This window comes from Nycticebus coucang, chromosome 9, assembly GCF_027406575.1.
Source record: "Nycticebus coucang isolate mNycCou1 chromosome 9, mNycCou1.pri, whole genome shotgun sequence".
In the NCBI taxonomy this organism is placed as follows: domain Eukaryota; kingdom Metazoa; phylum Chordata; class Mammalia; order Primates; family Lorisidae; genus Nycticebus; species Nycticebus coucang.
In genome coordinates, this window is record NC_069788.1 from 22,714,068 (window position 1) to 22,735,292 (window position 21,225).

Sequence of the window (21,225 nt, forward strand, 5' to 3'; positions counted from 1 at the left end):
ATCTGAACTTTGGACACAGAAGAAGCAGTAGAGTTTCCTAGAGTAGCAATTTTCTTTAAGTAACAATACTTTTTAAGGGTGAATGATTAGATGTTCCAGCTCTAAAATACATAGTATCCTTCCTAAGTCAAGGAAGCAGAAGCTCCTCCTCCCTCCATCTGAATCCGAGTCAACCTGAAAGCACATTATAGGTAATAGTCGCTGCAATGTCACAATACTCATTTTGTGGCAAAGGTAGTCTTACTAAAGATGTGCTCTTACATATTTGGATTTACAATTTCAGCATTCTTTTCCTATTTAAACTGTTCAGGAGACAAAGTTTTTTTATTTTTTATTTATTTATTTTTTTTTTGGTAGAGACAGAGTGTCACTGTACTGCCCTCAGGTAGAGTGCCGTGGCGTCACACGGGTCACAGCAACCTCCAACTCCTGGGCCTACGTGATTCTCTTGCCCCAGCCTCCCGAGCAGCTGGGACCACAGGCGCCTGCCACAACGCCCAGCTATTTTTTTGTTGCAGTTTGGCCGGGGCTGGGCTTGAACCCGCCACCCTCGGCATATGGGGCCGGTGCCCTACTCACTGAGCCACAGGCGCCGCCCGAGACAAAGTTTTTTGACAAACTATTAGACCTAATGAACCAGCATTCAAAGCGTAGCCTAAACACAGCAACGACTGATGCCTATCAGAACACTCAGCCAGTGTGCACTACATCAGCATCTGCTCGGAAAACAATTTCCCAAGATACAACATGCTATCATTAATTTTCAGCTTTCAGCTTCATTAATAAGCTTCAATGCATTGTTCTAAGAATTTATCTTTTTAAAATGTGGCCTTCAATTTAGACAGTAAAACTAATTGATGGGGAGAGAAGGCTTTCAGCCTCCTCTATTATTAACGTAAAAATGTAGCCTAGCAGACAGAACTAGGATTTCCACAGATTCTAAACCAGAAAAGTCCACTCTACCTTTCCCTTGAAGACAGAATGTCCGGTGTGAGACCTCACAAGGAGGACAGGGCATCACCTGAGTGACCCTGGAGGCTCTGCTGACGCCTCCTGCTCAGGATGCAAAGCAGAGCTGGACCCACCTGGCTTATCCTCTCAGGAGAGACCTTGTATGACTGCAACTTCTGCTTCAGCAGCTCTGGGTCACTGTGACGGAATGGGCACCCTGACAACAGAAAACAAGCCGGCACAAAAACAAGGTTATTTACCAGAACTGAGTACAATACCACACTCAAGAGACCGTCTAAGCTCCCCTTCATTGTCTAACAGCTTATTAATAAAAAAGTTAATTGCCCATGGGTGCAACTGCTTTCCTCTCTTTATATAAATGATGACTTAGCTGTATGGTTATCAGGGTAGGACAGGCTCAAGAATTACAGAAAACACTACAGCACTCTTGGGCTATTAGGTCCACCCACCAGGTAGAAGGGAACAGCTTGAATTATGCTACTTGCTAATAAGCACAAATAATCACAAAAAGCTATAGTAGTTTACTTAAAAATTTTATACAATCTCACATTTATTTCTAGTCTAAAAAATTACATAAAAGGTATATGGAAGAAGGGAGATAATATAAACAAAAAGAAAAATGTGCAAACCTTGAGAAATATAAACATTCCACATCATCTTCAAATATAAAGTCCAGACCTATTTCCTGTAGAGTATGAATTTATTTATTTATTTATTATTTACTTTTCTTTTGGTGACAGAGTCTCAGTCTGTTACCCCAGGCTGGAGTGTCATGGCATCAGCCTAGCTCACAACAACCTCAAATTGCTAGACTCAAATGATCCTCCTGCCTCAGCCTCCCAAGTAGCTGGGACTACAGGTGTGTGCCACAACACCTAGCTAATATTTTTCTATTTTTAGTAGAGACAGGATCTCCTTCTTGCTCAGGCTGGTCTTGAACTCCTGAGCTCAAGCAATCCTCCTGCCTTAGCCTCTGAAGTGTGCTAGGATTATAGGCGTGAGCCACTAGGTCCAGCGTAGAGTATAAATTTAAAGGAATCACAAAAGGAAATCAGGTGGACAAATAAGAAACCATTTCATAGAAAACCTATAGTAGATATAGGTCATCTCTGTATTATTCCATAAGGAAAATAAAAGGTAAAAGCTGTTTCAGGCCACAATCTAGAACATTTTAGATATTTTACTAAGAAACTACAATGGCAAATCAAAATATTTATTTTAAAATTTAATACAGGAAAGTCTTATTTTTTTTTCAGTTATACAGATGCAGGATCTGTAAGTTAATCATAAACAATTGTTCATTTTTAATGAAATCAATAGGAAAGTGGTTGGTGATAAAATAATGGAAAAGAGCCAGGATGCTACACAAATATATTTACCAAAAATCCTAACTATAAATGAAAACATCCATAACCCTTCAGAGTCCTACTAGCTATGAAATTTATAAGATTTATAGTATAGACTTTATTCAGATTAAAAGCAATAATTTTTAGTAAAATAAGACATCTTCAGAAACTGTATAATGCACAGTTAATACCCTGGAGCTATAATGCCTGAGTTTGAATCTGATTAACACTTACTAGTTGGGGGACCTTAGGCGAATTTTTTATCTTCCTTGGGAAGGCTTGAGAAGGCTCTCTTTCCTTTCAAGTGAGGAAAATAATAGCACCCACATTTCCTATAGAAATGGAATATAAAGCTCCTAAGTCCCGGCACATAGTAAGCACTCGACATGGGTTAGCTATTGTTGTTATTCTTGATAAATCTGATACAAAATTCTAAAGGATCCCAATGAGATAGAAATGCGGGTAGGCTAAGAATTCGTGGTTCGGCCCAGAATGATTAAAGGACACAAAAAGGGAGACAGACTAATTTGAATTATCCAAATTAGATTTTAAATTAGAGCTAGAGTTGTATGGAAGATCAGGAAGGACAAAGCCAAGAGGGAAGAAGACAGTGAAGACTGCCCAAGTGCTAATGATGATAAAAGCGTCCTCTCCATCTACACTCACTACAAGAGAACAAAAGAGACAGAGAAGCTGGTGTTCTTATAACAGATGACAGAAAACAGAACTTGTCCACGCCTGCTTTGTTTCTAGCTTCCACATCGGAGAGAATGATTTTCTAACTAGAAAGCGTTGAACTAGTAGGATGGCAGCAGGCGAGATCAACGCATACACGACTAACTGAATCACAGCTACACGTCTGACAAAGCTTCCAACACACATTTACGAAAGAAATAACTAAACAGCCTGAAATACTTACACCTACGTAGATTCAAAACTGGCTGAACAACTATTTCTAGTTGCGCTGGTTAATGAAATAATGTCAACCTAGGGGACTAAAATGCTTTGGAAATAATACAAAGCAAAAACAGACTGACTTCCAAATTTTATTTGGGCACAAAAAGAGCTTAGAAGTTGCCAATCCATTCTAAACAAGAAAAAAAAAATGAACAAACTGAAAAATCAACAATTCTTCTTAGATCCAAAAGAGAAGTAAGATCATGTAAGAAGGGCAAGTCACATCCCCCTATATTGGAGAGAAAAAAGTCAACACAGAGAAGTACAGCTCAGTAGAACAAAAATCTCCAAGCAGAATCTCCATAGAACCAGGGCCAGGGTAGAAAAGCCTAGAGTGTAATTGACGGACTGTTGGCCCCTCAGTGTGGACAAGTGATACTTTAAAACTCCAGGAGGTCTCCATCATAGGGGGACCCTCATACTTTTGTGAGTTTTACTTCCAGGAACTCCACATCATAGCAAATAACAGAGAAAATATCCTCACGCTTCTACCGGGAGGAGGGAAAAGGAACCATTTCAAAATATATTAAGCACTGGATTCTTCTTGACAAGTCTTCCCTCAGGAGAAACTATTTTACCAGAGCATTATCTACTTAGGGGAAGGGAAATACCCAACTCTAGCCCCCTCCAGCCCGTCTTGTCCCACCTAAAGTAGGAGCAGAAGCAGGGGAGGTTGTGTAGCACTAGCGAAGTTCACAGTTTGAAGACACTAAACAAGCATCAGAATTTTCAAACTTTTGAAGACATAAAAATCACCCAGGGAACCTGCAAATAAAGTCTGATCATGTACATGTGCATCTAAGGGTGCACTTGAGAACCTGCATCTCTCAAAGGTACTTCAAGTGGTAAGAACCACTCAGAGTATATTATCAGTACTTCATCCATTAAATAATGAATGTATAGGCATTTTTTTATTGTTTTGGACATGAGCAATGTCTCTCTAAAAATGTTGCTTGTGATTATTTGATCTTTAGCAGCCTCAAAGTGTAAAAACCTGTGCTTCATTTAGGATTCCAGAAAAAGTTTTAAGCTTTGGTAATCTGGAAAATTCACTAGAATGGAATATCAAATCATTCTCTGACATCCCAGAGAAATGAGATGCTTTTCAAAGTATGCTTAGAAAATTATTTTAGAAAAAAAGTTGTTGAACTAAAGAGTAATTGGACATAATTTTTTGTTTTTTTAACTAACAACTCAGGCAATGATACCTTTGTCTGATACCTTGACATGTTAAATTGTTTGCTAAATCTTTATTGGTTAATCAGATGATAGCAATGAGTATAAAACTTCCCCTAGTAGTTAGCCTTTGAAATGAATAAATCTGCTATTCCAAAATTGGAGTTTTCCAACATTAAAAAGCTGCAAAAAATGTTATCAGTCTTTCTAAGATGCTTGCAGAAGACAAGAAAGACAGAACAGCAGATGAAGGAGGAAACTGAGAACTGAAAAGCCAGGCCCAGCACAAACTGGAGGGCAACTGAATGAATTTCTCTTGCCTGACCTAGTTCAGTAATAAGACAAATGGCTGGAAGAGTAATGGAGCTCTAGCTTGACAATAATGACTGACACAGCTATCAGCTAGGTCCTGCCAGAAATGCAAAAGGCCATTACACCGCTTCTGTGCTCCCCTCAGAGCTCTGTGGTTTCTGTACCTGGCCAGCATATCCAGTGGAAGCACTTACCATGATAATCCCCTTGTCCTGGTGGATTGGTTAGAATAATCTTCATGCAACTAAAAGGTGTATAGTCTGTCCTCTTGCCTTCCTTTCCAAAGCTATGACGGATGTTGTAAGAGTAACCTTTATCAAACTGGGAAAAAAAGAAAGAAGAGAAAAAGTCAGCCAATAAATGTGCTAGTGATGCCAGCTAGAAACAGAGTGCACAGCGATGCTTTCTAGAATAAATTTAGCATTCACAGGCAGATGTATATGTGCACCAGACACATCATTTGGGTCCTTATGATACAAATAATTTTTTAAGGTGCCAAACTTACAGAAAAATAAAACTTTCAGGTAGAAAACAGCTAATGTTACTTTAAAGCTGAAGATAATCCTTTCCTGAAAAGTAATCAATTTGCCCTTTCTTAATTTGATTCCAGAGATTATACTAGACAAAAAAGTTTAGCCTTTTCTCTACTCCCTTTCCACATTCTCCCTGAATTTCTACATCCTACCCATTCTACTGCTGAAATGGCTCTGAAAATAATTAATCCCTTCCTCCGCATTTCCACCACACAAAGCCAGTAAGTCAGCAAATGCTCAATGAATAAATGAACTACAGCAATTGCCTCCTACCTGGAATCCCTGCCTTCATGTTCATAAAAGAAGCTGATGTGATGGAAGAGACTTTGAACTAACATCTACTGAAAGGCAATTAGGTGCCAGGCATCTTGTTAGGTGCCTTTAAAAATAGAATCCCGGGCGATGGCGCCCGTGGCTCAAAGGAGTAGGGCGCCAGCCCCTTATGCTGGAGGTGGTGGGTTCAAACCCAGCCCCAGCCAAAAACTGCAAAAAATAAATAAATAAATAAATAAAATAGAATCCCATTTAAATCATTCTAAATCAGCGGTTCTCAACCTGTGGGTAGCTATCCCTTTGTATTAGGAAGGTTGAGAACCACTGTCTAAATCATCACAACTTCCAATATAATGTTACACAAGAGAAAACTGTTGTTCAAAGAGAAATGAAGCAAAATGACCTAAAACAGGCATAAATAAAAAATAATTCAAAATCATGGACAGGCAAGTCTTATTCCAAAGCCCATATTCTTTTCATAATAACTACACCTTCTAAATAAATAAGATATTTTAATATTACAGGTTCCAATTACATCTTTTTAGGTCATAAGTTATTTCTTTCAGGCCCTACCTCAAACGACACTTCATCTTGAAGCCTCAAATTGGAAGCAATCCCTTCTTCCTTTAGACTTCAACAGCCATTTTACCTACACTTATTCCTCTACAGATTTATCTTGACCACATATTTGAGTTTTATGGCACTTAACTGTACTTCTCTTATGACACATTATCACTCTATTTTCTATTAATCACCTTCATATAGCATTAGCTCTTCCTGAACCATAATCTCCTTGAGGTAAGATCTATTAGATCTTTGTACTCAGCTCAGTTCCAGTACTCATGAAAAAATGTATTACTTGAATATAAAGTATTCCTTGGTCTAGGATAGCATTTAAGATGGTACCAGCCCAATCTCATGCGTCCATTAAAAGTTTTCCAGTGTATGACTGACTGATACAGGGTTTCTCTGTTCAGAGCTGGGCAGGGACCCTCACTTTCTAGGCCCGGGCAAACAGGCCTTCCCAGACCACATTCTGTGGACTCACTCAAGAGCAAAGAAAAAGCAGCCTGATCAGTATCTCACCTGGAGATACTGGAGTGGAAAACATACCCTTGAGGCCTCACTTGGGATAGAGACTGTGAAGATGGAATCATTTGCTAATCAACATGGGCAGAAAGTTTTCTGTCTACCAGCTCCCGGCCAAGTGTGATATGCATTCCCAAGAACCCCCTGCTCACAGGCAGGATGTGAACCCCTGGACAAAAGGCCCAAGGGGGCTTCCCACTTGGGTTCCTCCTCCACTGCCTGAGGTTCTCCCGCCCTTCTTTCCTTCTCTATTCCTTTCTCTGTCAATACCCTTTTGCTTAAGTGTGTGGTCCGTGGGTTCATTCTTTGAATCTCTGAGAGCAAGGCCTCAGCCATAGAAATTTCCACAACATGATAGTTAGTTAATTTTCTAATTCTATTATTAGGAGACACCCATATGGCTCAGCAATCCATACCCTACTCGTCAACCAAAGGCAGTCAATGTACCTTTAACAAGATGTTGGCAAGAGAAAATATTCAATTATGATGGACTCTTAGATAAAAATCCAACTTTCCTGGGAAGGAGTAGAGGCTAGGGTAAGTAACCCATGTTTAATGATTATAGGAAAACATTATAGATCAGAAATCAAGTTTCTAAAACGAATTTTACACTGTGGCAAATCACAAATTTAGTCAAAAATTATCTTCTGTTCTGAAAATACATGTTTGTTTAAAAGAAAGCTTTGCCATATTTATAGTGGAGTATAATCTTAGATTACCATCTGCTTTGACTACTCAGAGGTCTCTCAAAACTTTCAAAAACAGAATGATAGAAGCTGTGAGTGGCTGTGTAGCACATCAACTGTTCCCACATGACACTTCAAGCAATACTTACTAAGGAGTGAGAAGCCAGAGAGCCTAAATAACAAGTCATCTCCAAAGGACAAAATCCGCAATTAACAGCAAAAGGCAATAAAGAGACTACAGTGTTTACTTCTACGATTCTTTAAATTTAACTTATAAAATGGATACTCTAGAAAGCTTAGATAATGATTAATCAGCAAATTTTCATGCATAACATTAAAAAGCATTAAGAAGTTAGGAATAAAAATAAACAGATTAGGGCGGAGCCTATGGCTCAGTGGGTAGGGTGCCAGCCCCATATACCAAGGGTGGCGGGTTCAAATTCAGCCCCGGCTGAACTGAAACAACAACAAAAATAGCCAGGCATTGTGGCGGGCGCCGATAGTCCCGGCTACTGGGGAGGCTGAGGCAAGAGAATCGCCTAAGCCCACGAGTTGGAGGTTGCTGTGAGCCGTGTGATGCCATGACTCTCTACCAAGGGTGAGAAAGTAAGGCTTTATCTCTACAAAAAAAAAAAAAAAAAAGATTATTGTGAGTTTATAAATACTAGTGTCTAATCAATTGGTAATTTTTTAAAAATACAGAAAGTAAGCAGACCATATTTCGGAAAGCAGTTCGATCCCTCCTATTTTAAGTCACCTCAAGGCCCCACAGTATGGCAGAATTGGCTCTTGCTCTCTCTAGGTTCTCACTAAGAGCAACACCCAGGTGGCAGGACTGTCACAAGTTCCAGGCTTTGAAGGCAGAGGAACCTGGGAAGAATCTCCACCTCCACCACTTCACAGGGTGTGACTTCAACCCTCAATTCCCCTAATCTATACAGACATTAGCATTAATGCATTAAGTTGCTATGAAGATTAAATTAAATTAAAACATTAAGCAGAGCGTCTGTTCTGTCCTCAATAGATATTAGCTGTTATTGGTAAGAAAAAGATAAATATTTTGGTGCCCAAATTTAAACGTTGACTATGCTAATGATAAAAGCTTCTATTATCAATAGATATTAACAGAATCTTCACAGAGAAGGTTAGGGAGGAAAAAAGACTCACTGAACTATTTAATTAAATTTCTAGTTATCAGCTGAAAGTGTCCTCCCTTCTTCCAAATCCCATCTACAACTCTGACAAACTATTTGTGCAAACTTGGCTCAAATGTCATTGCCTTCCCACAAGTACCCAGGCAAGGGCTATCACTTCCTCAGAAGCACACACAGCAGCAGTTTGTACCGTGCTGTACATTTCTTGTTGCAGTAGAAATTTTGCATTTATTACTTCTGAACTATCAATACTCTGAGGGCAGGGACTGGGTTGTGGACTCAGCATGCCCATTTAGCGTTAGACCTTGACGCACAAGAGGTGCTCAATAATCTTTACTTGAATAAAAGAGAAAATAAGTAGATAGCGGAAAGGATGAATGAATAAATATACTTCAAGAGATATTAATTTATCAGGATTAAATAGCTTCAAAAAAAACTGCCAAATAATTGTAAGTTCACATTGCTATACTATTTTGCTCTTCTTGATGGCTTTTCATGCTTCACTATAACAAAGACTGAATCAGAATTTGAATGATGCCCTCTACAGAGTATAGTGGACATACCAAAAGATTATAAATTAATATTTTTACTTTCAAATCTCTGCTCAGTATACTGGTGCAGGCTAATGCTTCAAGGAAAGTGGAAAATATAATACTCCATTTAATTTTATCTGCTTTTTAAATCTGAGGTTATAATTTACCTATAGTGAATGTACAGATCTCAGGTCTGTAGTTTGAATAGTTTTGGCGAATGGCTACATGTCTACATATAACCTGCACTCTTACCAAAATAAATAACACTTTGGTCAGTCCACAGAACTCCCGCTCACCCGTTCCCAGTCAACGTTCTTCCCCTCCCTCCATACCCAGAAGCAGCTACTGATCTGACTTTTGTCACCATAGATTACCTTTAGCTATTCTATAACTTTACATAAATGGAATCATACAGTATAAAGTGTTTTGTGTCTGCCTTCTTCCATGTCTTTTAATGCCTGTGAGAGGTAGCCCTGCCATTAGATGTATCAGTAGTTTGTTCCTTTATATAGCTGAGTAGTGTTTAACATGGGTGTCCAAACCTTTTTCTTTTCTGCTGCACATTGGAAGAATAAGTTTTCTTGGGCCATGCATTAAATACACGCAAACACTAACAAAAGCTGAAAGAGCAAAAAAAAGGTCCTTCCATACTTTTCATGATACTTGATGCCAAAGGTAAGCCAAAAAAAAAAAAAAACCCACAAGATTAGCACTATGGGCCACAGGTTGGACACCCCTGTCTAGTGTATGGATAGCCCAGATTGTTTATCTGGGTTCTTGTTGATAGACATTAGGACAACACTGTGATATCATAAGAAAACATATTTGATCTCTGCCCCCAAGTCCCAGCATAGAGACTCCCGAATCATTGTAACTTCCTGAGTGAGATGAGTGCCAGGTTCATCTTTGGCCCCAGTTCCTGACACAGAGCTCCTCCTGATCCTTGGAATTTCCTGGGTACTAGGACTGTCTTTTGTTCTAATGAGGTTACTCTTGGTGGGCTCCTAGATGGGGTGGGTTACCAGAAAGACTGTGACATGCTTAGAAGTTGGAACTTTCAGTTCCACACCCCTATCTTCCAGGAAGAGAAAGGGGCAGGAAATTTTGTTAATAATTGATTACACCCACGTGATAAAGCCTCCATAAAAATTCCAAATTCTAAGGGGCTGAGAGCTTGTAGGTTGATGAACACATTGAGATGCTGGGAGGGTGGCACCAGAGAGAGGCCCAAGAAGCTCTGTACCCCTTTTCACACACTTAGCTCAAAGTACGTACTGCTCCATCTGGCTGAATCCTTTCAGCCCTCTGAATCCTTTAAAATACTCTTAAATAAACTGGTAAACATAAGTGTTTCCCCTATGTTCTGTGGGCTGCAATAGCAAATTATCAAACCTAAGAAGGGGGTTGGGGTAACCTCTATTTGGACAGAAGTTATGAGTAACTTGGGAACCTACCGTTGGCATCCAAAGTGAGGGATAGTCTTGTGAGACTGAGTCCTTAACCTGGGACTGGTCTGCACTAACTCTGTTAGTGTCAGAATTAAATTGAACTGCAGGACGCCTCGCTGGTATCAGAAAATTGGTCAATATGGGGAAAAAAAAAAACCACACATCTGGTTACATGTTGAGAGTATATTGCCAGAAAACTGCTAGCATAGTTTTTTCCTACCATACACACTAGGATTTTCTACTTTGGGGCTTTTCTCAATGAAGCTGCCACGAACATTCTTATATAAAACTTTTGTGGACATAATACTTTCATTTCTCTGAGCTAAATACATACAATTTTCCAGAGTAGTTCTATTGTTTTATACCCACCCCAGCAATAAGTGAAAGTTCCATATTGTCCCAACATCCAGCGTTACCAAACTTACTCATTCTAGCTATCTTAATGGGTAGGTACTGGTATCTCATTTTGTATTTCCCTGATAACTAATGTTCATTTTCACAGAAGTGACCAGACATGCCTTATTTTGTAAAGTATCTGTTTAAATCTTCTGCCCATCTTAAAAATCAGATTGACTTCTTTTAATTGTTTGGTTGTAGGAATTCTTAATATATTCTGGATTCAAGCAACCTTTTTTCAAATATAGGTATCACAAATATTTTTCACACAGTCTGTGGCTTGCCTATTTACTTTCCTAATGTTTTGTAATGAACAGTAGATGCTTTCATTTTTGATGAGGCCAGATTTGTCAATTTTTTTAATGTAAGTGCCCTTTGTGACCTCTCCAAGATAAATCGCAAAGATGTTGTCCTTTGGAAGCTGTAATGTTTGATCTTTTAAGTCTCAGTCCCAATTGATCTCAAGTTAATTTTTGTTTGTGCTGTAAGGCAGGAGTCAAAGTTCTTTGTTATTCCCCACTTTTCCCAACAATAGACATTGGAGACACTTTCCTTTCCCCATTAAATTGCGTTGGTATCCTTGTCAATTTGACCACATATGTGAGGATCTATTTTTGGACTCTCTATTCCATTGAGCTATGTGTCTGTTCTTTTGCCAGTACCACACTGTCTTGGTTACAATAGCTTTGGAGTAAGTTTCAAAGTCGCAAAACGTAGGTCCTCCTGCTTTGTTCTTTTTATATATAAATTTTAGAATCAGCTTGCCAAATTCTAATAAAAAGAGATGCTGGAATTTTCAACATTCTGCAGTTTATAGCTTCACAATTACTTCTCAGCCCATAAGCTATCAGTGAGCAATTGGCATTTCAAAACATATGGCATTTCAACTAAAAGAAAAGTTTCAAGAAAGACAGGCTTTCAAGTCATTAAAAATTCCATTGAGAAACTGAAATTTCCAGCAAACCTTTTATAAACAATGTCTGTTTCTTTAGCCATGGATATTAACTCTAATTCTTTTTGCGCAAACTTTAGGGTATGAACTGAATTGCCTATGAATGCAAGATTTCTGTATATTCATTAGAAAATAGCAAAAGAACTTTTTGGTCAGTCATTCTGTTAAATTAATGGAAAACTATTCTCTCTCAAAAAAAACAGCTAAAATTATTATCTTTTAGTTCCCTCTTCTTTCCAATTTATTTACTGCTTTTATATACATACGGCTAAATTTTGGATCTTACTAAGCTTTCAAACTATCCATGTATTTATCACAAAAATTGTCTTCCCTAGTTTTCAAATTGAGAAACTCATGAAATATTATACAGAAGGTGTATCTATGGGAGGGTCTTTTGATTTTTCTTTTTGAGACAGAGACTTGCTCTATCACTGAGACTGGAGTGCCATGGCCTCAGCCTAACTTATAGCAACCTCAAACTCCTGGACCCAAGCAATCCTCCTATCTCAGCCTCCTGAGTAGTTGGGACTACTGGCACATGTCACCATGCTTGGCTAACTTTTCTATTTTTAATAGAGATGGGGATTTCCCTTTGCTCAGGCTGGTTTCAAATTCCTTAGATCAAGGGATCCTCCCTCCTTACCCTCCCAGATTGCTAGGATTCCAGGTGTAACTCCCTGTGCCCAGCCATTCTGGGAGATATTTTTTTTTTTTAGAAAACACTTTCTAGGTCTTCATATTCACATACTCAAAGGCAAATCTTTACGTATTCATTTGGGAAGAGACAGGGAGAGCTAAATTGAGCGCACACTTTCTATCTTGGCTCTTCCCCTCCATTCCCTATGGAGAAAAGCCAAAAAGTCAAGACAGGTCTGAGGTGGGTGAGTGGCAGTTCACATCCTTCCAGATTACACCTGCCATCCCAGCAGTGGCACCGACAACACATCAATATGTCTTTCTGCCAAAGACACCAGAAAATTATTTTCAGGGGCATTAAGTTACCTATTGACTGCAATAAAAATTACAAAACTGGCACAGTTTTATCCTGTTTCAACCCAGTCTCTCAGAGTCTCTCTCAACTTTGCCTTCTTTTCCAGTCCCACTCAGGGTCTAGAGGCCTTACCTTATAATGTTTTTCAATTATTATTATTGCTTATTTTAAAGAGACAGTGCCTTACTCTGTTACCCAGGTTGGAGTACAGTGGGATGAATCAAAGCTCAATGTTACCTTGAACTCCTGGGCCCAAGTGATCCTCCTGGCCCAGCCACCTAAGTAGCAGAGACTGCAGGTGCCTGTCACCAGGTCTGGCTAATTATATAGACGCGGGTCTTCTATTGTTGCAGGAAGACGAGGCCCAACAGAGAGAAAGAGCACCCAAACATCACGTTTACAAGAGGAAGGGCTTTATTCACCAGCCAGGAGCTTACGGCATAAAAGAATTCCAAATGGCGGCACTCCTACTGGCTTGGTCTTTCCCTTTTTATGGACAGTCAAAAAGTTCCAACCCATAGGTACCCTTTTCATTGGCCAGTTTGAATCAAGCAGGAGATACTATTCCAGCCCCTATAGCACTATAGGATTTCACAGAACTTAGAAATTTCCAAGTTCCAGGAAGTTAAGTTTATAAATTCCCAAGAGCTGAGTCACCATGGAAGAGGACCCTGCAGGTGTATCCTTGCAGTCTCCTTGAGAAGACCTGTTCTCCTAGACTTCACTCTTCTCAGGTATCCTCTCTACGTTGCCCAGGCTAGTTTTGAACTCTTGACCTCAAGTGACCCTCCCGCCTCAGTCTTCCAAAGTGCTAGGTTTACGGGTGTGAGCCACTGTGCCCAGCCTTTAATTATGCAGACACCATGGTGTAAACATCTGTTTGGTTAGGAGGACACTGCAAGGTCTTTCTTAGAATAAACCCTTTCTTTCCAAGAAAAACTTCAAGATCAAATATTATTCCTATTTTCAAAACAAAGCAACAGAAACTGCTATTCATTATGGTCAAGCTCAATTTGGACACTACATAAGAATGATTAAAAACTAAGTACCCTTTGGAGAGAAATTTATATTCAAAAAGGAAAATCTTCTTGACCCAAATGAGGCAAAACAGCTAGGTACATATGGGCAGAGATCAGGGTAACAATATGGCATTTTTTTGTTTGTTTATTTTGTTTTGTTTTTGGCTGGGGCTAGGTTTGAACCCGCCACCTCCAGCATATGGGACCGGGGCCCTACTCCTTGAGCCACAGGCGTTTTTTAAGGAAGACGTTTTTAACCCTTGTTTGTTAATGACATCTATTTCTTACCTTCAAGAACTTGGCACTCTAATTTACATATTAAAAAAGAGGGAGGGTCTACTAACCTACAAGTGACCTCACTATTACTTACCAATGCCTAGACTTTAGCAAACCAAAATCATTAGAAGGGGGTCCTAGGAAGATCAGTCACCATAAATACTAACAGGAACTCAAGCTCAGCATCAGGGTCCTACATACAGATGAACCCGCCACTGGATCAGAGCATGAAGTCATCTGTGGCCTTTCCTTAGCACACAGTCCTGCTATTACAATTTTTTGATCTTTTGATTACTGATTATGTCTTCTTGGGTCACTACCTTAAGTTTTACTTACATTTTCAATATGCACATAAGGATGCATGTTACAGGCATTTGATATATAGTGAGTGCCTCCTTTTAAAATGTTCATGTGCTAAATTACTAAATTATTATTTGTAGAACTAATTTTATTATCAGCCACCTATAGATTCCAAATACTTCTCTTTAACTCTTAACATGAACCATAGTTTAATTCTTAGAGGTCCCTGGAACATCACACATATTGTAACCAAACATCAAATGAAGCAGACGTGGAGGCCCCAAAAGGTTTAGCAGTGAAAGCTAATGGTTAAGTCAAGGGCTTTGAAGTGAGCTACCCAAGTTTAAGTCTTGTCTCTATTACATGCTAGCTGTGACCTTGAGCAGATTACTTAAACTCTCTGCAACAGTTCCCTTATGTATAACAAAAGGAGTAATAAGTAACACATAGGGATGGGTGGGGATTAAATTAGCTCCTTTTCATAAAGCGCTTGGCATAGTGTCTGGTGCACAGTTGTATTATACTCAGGCTCTTCTGAATCCTCTTCTCAACTGGGCCTCAGACTTCTGTGTTCCTCTTAGCATCACCCAGTTGTAATAAGATCTTGCTAGATCAGGTAGAGAGAACCCACCCCCCCTCCAATATCTCATCAAATGCCTCATCCCCCAGCACTGGCATCTGATCGCCCTCGCTGGCTTGACTGTAGCAAGAAAACTAAAAGGTCTGTTTGACCAGAATCCCCTCCCTGCCCACTATGTTTCTTTCCCCCTTAGTAATGCTGCATCCACTGATTCCCACCTTGCCCATGCTCTGTTTAAAACTGAGCATAGCTCTGTCCTGGGGTCTCTTCCCTTATATATCCTGAATAAAATCTGTTTCTTACTGCTTTAACTACTGTCCCTTTTTTTTTTTTTTTTTTTTTGAGACAGAGTCTCACTTTGATGCCCTTGGCAGAGTGCTGTGGCATCATAGCTCACTGCAACCTCAAACTCTTGGGCTCAAGAAATCCTCTTACTTCAGCCTCCCAAGTAGCTGGGACTATAGGTGCTCGCCACAACACCTGGCTAGTTTTAGAGATGGGATCTTGCTTTTGCTCAGGCTGGTCTTGAACTCCTGAGCTCAAGCAATCCACTCACCTCAGACTCCTAGGGTGCTAGGATTGACAGGCGTAAGCCACCATGCCTGGCTCTTTTTTAAAAACAATTTTTGGTCCATGGTTTGGGTCTGGATTCAAATCACTATCAGATACTCAGATACAATAACCAATCTTAGCACATATTGAGACCTTTGTCTCTAGTCTGCTTGCTTATTTGGGAATCTGGTGGTAAGTGTGACTCCAAAATCCAAGGCTATAGACAAATGTCCACTGAAGAACCGTAAGGACAGATGATGAGTCTTCAGAGTCTGATTATACAGTATGAAGCTGGGTTAGAGGCCAAAATTTCTTTGTTTGAATGGAACCTAGCTGGAAAAGTACCTAGTGGGCCAGAAGTCTTTTTCTCCACCTCATCGTTTCAAGTAGGGATTCATTCCTGACTCCAGGGCTGGAAATCTTTTTTCCCTCTGTTGCTTCTATTTAATCCTGCTTCTCTCGTGGGAATTTCTCAGTTAAAAGAAGTGCCCCCTTCTCAAACCCTGCTGAGCATATGCTCTGCCCTTCTAGTCCTGACACGTTTTCCTTCCCACTGGAAAAACCTTACTGAAAACGCTCTTCAAATGTAGAAGGGCTCCTGGGATGCCCCAAACTAGTCCCTGTAAGAGGGGCACTAGAGCAGAAAGGAAGAAAACTCGGGGTGCACAGTGAGCTGCTTAATCTACTTGGTACAAAGCAGCAAAAAAACAAAAAACAAAAAACAACCACCAGCTAAATAATTCAAACCTCCTTTTCCTTCAAACTTCTGAGGCTCTTAACCAGTGTCTCCAGAAAAATTTTCTGACTCAATAAACCAGTAAGAGCTGAGGACGACACCTCCGTATTCCCCTCCCAGCTTTCCTTACATCCTTCTCTCCCAGAATGGCCTCCACTGCTCTACCTTCAGCCCCTCAACCACCTGAAGCATGAGTTTCCCCAGGCCCCATCTTCTACAGACGAAATCCAAGGTCAGCCAGTTCTTGTCCCCAAGTAGGGCCAACAAAGGAGAGATCATTTAAGCCTTGGTCTAGGTCCAAATAACAACCCACGGTCAGACTTTCCTGACCCCAGGAAGGAAGGGAGGAAGTCTGTTGGACAATTTAGAATCATTCGAGGAGCCCCTGATTTGTATCAGTCTACCTGCATGTTGTTTGTGCCTGCAGATGCCCTTAGTTTAAAAAAGCCAAATGAATCGCTTTTCCGAAAGAACTTTAAGGGTCTCATACTACCACTTATTCCCTGAGAGGAGTAAAAGCAAAATTACTAGGAGTCCTCGCTCAGATCAGTCCCGTCAAAACCGATGGGTCACGAATCCAACATTGTCAACAACAACGGGATGAAACTGTGACCATCACCATCAGTAGAAGCAACATAACAGGATGGTTCAGGGCTTTCCCTGACTCCACCAACAGCCCTCCTGTTAGACAGAACTGCTCTCCTTTATGAACAAACAACTCCACCAATACTGGCCATGGATGGGACACAGAGTCCATGTAAGATAGAAACAGAGCCTCCCATGCCTTTTCCTAGGATTCCCCAATATCATTTAAAACCACAAGGACTTGAGGGGCTCTCCCTAATAATCCAAGATTTATTAGGGAAAAAGCTTCCAACCCCCACTTGTAAACCATGCAATATTTCTACCTGGCCATTAAAAAGGATATCAGTCCAACATCTGTCATCTCTCAATAAAACTGTCATACCTAGATTTCCCTTGGAACTAATACTAATGCTATTCTACCTGTTATCTCTTCCACCATGCAGTATTTCACAGTCATCAGTCTGTTATGCCTTTTTTTAGGATTTCCCCTCACAAAGAATTCTAATACTTATTTGTTTTCACCTGGGAAAACCAACAATACACCTGGACTGTTATGCCCCAAGGATTTACTGAGGCTCTATGTATGTCTCATGCACCTGAAATGCCTACCTGATGAACTTAAAATTCCCAGGAAATGCCACTTCAATTCACTATGCATATGATCTCCTTCTATGCTCTGACAGGGATGACAGTCCCCTTTTCGACACTGAACACCTTCTTAAGGCAACAGCAAGAAAGGGCCAAAGGTTTCTAGAGACAAAATTCAATTATGCTCACTGTGTACTGAATATCTGGGTCATATTTTGGGTGCAGGTAAAATTATCTTCACAGACCAAGCTTCAACATTTTCCTTTCCCTTTAAAGGTAACGACAACAGAGATGCTTCTAGATCCTGTGGGATATTGGAAGATGTGGATACCTAATTTCTCTATGATTGCCTCATGCCCTGATCAGGGAGTCATCGCCAGACCCAGGGGTCTGGGGTCCTCTAACCAAAGACACTTTCGGGAATTTTAAGGGCTCTCTATTCCCACCACCACACTCTGCCTTCACCATGACCTTTTCCTCACATGAGATGAGTCTTGCCATTCATTTATCTGCCTCTAAATTTAGGAGCTCCCACATCCCTACTCCTTTCCTTATCTTTCAGCAAGACTATTTCACTCACAGAATAGTCCAGTTATGGCAAAAATCTTGCTACATCGGTGCAGAGAACATTCCAGGCTTGATATCTGATAGAACTCCTCACCCTCCACCCTTAATATTTCATCATCCCGACCTGCTTTCCATAAGAATTGTTAGGTCTGTCTAACCAGAACTCCCCAACTCCCAGTGATTCTTTCCTCTCAGGACTTTTTCATTCACTGGTCCCCCTTGCTCCTTGGCTATAAATCCCCACTTGTCCACAGCTGTCTAGTTCTATCTGAGTCTAGTTCTATCTCAAAGTCTCTCTTCCCCTCGCGTAATAATTCCTGAATAAAATCTGCTTTTACCACTTTGACCACTGTCCAGATCTAGTTTTCTTTAAAAATAGTGAGCATTCAATACTGAGAGTCACTGGCATTACCAAGTTTGTCAGTTTTACTTCTAACTAGAATAAGATAAACTAGAAAAAGCTATCCGGAGTAGATGTTTAATATTATTTAAATTATTTATGTTATATCACTAGCTTCCTCATTAGCAAAACTTGAATCTAGCTACTCCCTCTAACTCCACATAGGACCTTAAAAAAATAAGTTCAACAATTTGAAGTCTGTAACACAGCTGGAAAATATTGCTGCTATTACTATAATTGAGCAAATTACCTCCTATATTAAATATTTCTTTTTCTGCTCTATAAGAGAACTCATTTCTCCTTGGTGAGAACTTTTCACAGGCTTATGAAGCAGCAACGTGTTACACAGATAACACAGATTTTGGTTCTAACTCTGCCACCTGCCAGCTGAAAATGTTAGGCAATTATAAGTTACCCAGTCTCTTTTTTCCCTCTTTTTACAGACTGTAATAATGAGATCTGTCCTTTACTCAATGTAAAAGCACTTTGTAAGTTATAAAATGCTAAGTATATACTATGTATTATGATTGTGTCCTATAATTATTTGCATAAAATTTGTACAAACTAGTTTGTACCACTAGTTTGTGAAATTATGGGAAAAGTTCTATTTTACATTTAAATATACTCTCCAACTACTCATGAGAGTTCCCTTGAAATTATTTTTAAAAAGTAGGACATATGGACTCTATCTTCATGTCCTAACCCCTTCTCCTGAAGCCATGAAGAACGTTTTCTTTCTAGACCCCAGAGAATACAGATTCTTTGTCATCAAATTTCCCTAGGGCAAGGTGAAGTGAAAGTTTGTTTTCACTGACCGACCACATTGTTTTCAAAAAATGAAAAAGAAATATTGAAATGTCAAAAATCCACAGAATAAGTATTAAAAAAAAAACCCTATGTAATCTGATGAAGCAACTGATTAAGCAGACCACTTTCACTGATGTCAGTAGATCAAAAGGAAGGTCACCGTGTATTAAAAAACCTGCCATAATCATCAGAGGAAAATGAAGAGCTGTCTGTTCACGAATATGGGTGGTAGGTGGTCTGGTAGGTTTGTTTTGTCTTTTGCATATTCTACAAATAGACTCAGAAAACAAGATTTGAGGATCACCTGTCACCTGGGGCTATGTGATTTACATCATTCTAATTGTATCTACTCAGTAATGCATTAAATTAAAAACATCATTTCTGGGCAGCGCCTGTGGCTCAGTGAGTAGGGCGCCGGCCCCATATGCCGAGGGTGGCGGGTTCAAACCCAGCCCTGGCCAAACTGCAACAAAAAAAAAATAGCCGGGCGTTGTGGCGGGCGCCTGTAGTCCCAGCTGCTCGGGAGGCTGAGGCAAGAGAATCGCGTAAGCCCAAGAGTTAGAGGTTGCTGTGAGCCGTGTGACGCCACGGCACTCTACCAAGGGCAGTACAGTGAGACTCTGTCTCTACAGAAAAAAAAAAAACATCATTTCTACATTCCTAATGGGAAACTTAAACACACTACTATTTTTTTTTTTTTGTCTTCATAATTGCTAATAATAGTAGTGTGTTTAAGTTTCCCTTGGGCGGCGTAGTAATGTTTCAATAATACCCGTTTACATTTCAATAGATTTTTAGTATTTATCAAGTTGATTCTTTCTGGACTCTTCACCCTCTATAAGGTATACAAGTTAGATATCAAAGGAGCTAAGAAAATTTCACCCTAAAATATGAGTTCTTGATACAAAGATTATTTTGAATTAAAAGCTATTCATAATCAGGGAACTCTGAACAAAGACTTTCTTCTATCTACCTAAAATCTTAAAGGGCTGCTGGACTCCGCATCACATGCTAATAGACCTGGCCCTAAGGTCATTTGAAGCACAATACCTGTCTCTCAGGTTAATTTACTAATCAATCTGTTTCCCCCCATCTATCCATCCTCCCTTAGCAACCACTTGCTGCATGTGTACTTTCCAGTTTCTCTCCCCCCTCCCTTCTAAAAGGTATCTTTAAAAGTTGCAGACTATCACTGAAACTTTGGGAAATCATTCTTGAGGTTCCTCCATGTGCATGGTATTTGGAAATAAGCCTTTCTCTTATTAATCTACCTTAACTGTGAGTTGATCTTTTCAGCAAAACAATCTAGGGGAAAAGGGCAAGTTTCCCTGAGACTCCCCTTCAATATCCTTCCTATTTTTATAGATGAGAAAACTAAGGTTTTCAGAGGTCAAGTGGTAAATAGTTATTTCAATTACTTAATGGAACAGCAGAAATTAAAATCCCAGTCTTATGCTTTTTAGAAAACACTGCAAAGTTTTAAATGGACAAAAGAAATAAACACATATTACCAATAGTCAATCAGCAAACATTTAACTATTGGCTGACGTCCCATTGTCGTTCAGGTGCTACAGGGTCATCTGGAAGTTGCCACTGAACCACAGACAAATGTTTCTGATTCCAGTGAACACCAGAGAAAAGGATCTATTCTGGAGGGAGGGGGGTGGGGCCTTGGTGTGTGTCACACTTTATGGGGGCAAGACATGATTGCAAGGGGGACTTTACCTAACAATTGCAATCAGTGTAACCTGGCTTATTGTACCCTCAATGAATCCCCAACAATAAAAAAAAAAAAAAAAAAAAGAAATAGTAACTCTAGTAAGTCACTCATATATCATTGATTTGGTTTCTAATTTATCAGGATTTTAGAACAACAGAATACAGCAAACTTGAAGTTACAAGTCTGACCTGAAAAATACTAAATAGTGTTTTAGCACGCCTTCAAAGCACCAGTCTTCTTCAGATTCCAAGCTCCTATACTCTTCTAAGTGGGGACA

At 39.8% G+C, this 21,225-nt stretch overlaps 1 protein-coding gene across 4 annotated transcripts in view; it reads right to left on the reverse strand.

Moving 5' to 3' along the window:
- Positions 1-21,225, reverse strand: part of PRIM2 (DNA primase subunit 2) — a 460,188-nt gene that overhangs the window by 31,153 nt on the left and 407,810 nt on the right. For 3 of the 4 annotated variants that reach the window (XM_053600944.1, XM_053600945.1, XM_053600946.1), the window contains 2 exons: positions 4,958-5,084; positions 1,086-1,168 (listed from right to left, as the gene is read on the reverse strand). In XM_053600944.1, the coding sequence (XP_053456919.1) occupies positions 1,086-1,168; positions 4,958-5,084 (210 nt within the window). The remainder of the gene's footprint in view (positions 1-1,085; positions 1,169-4,957; positions 5,085-21,225) is intronic. The other variant, XM_053600947.1, reaches the window with a different exon arrangement.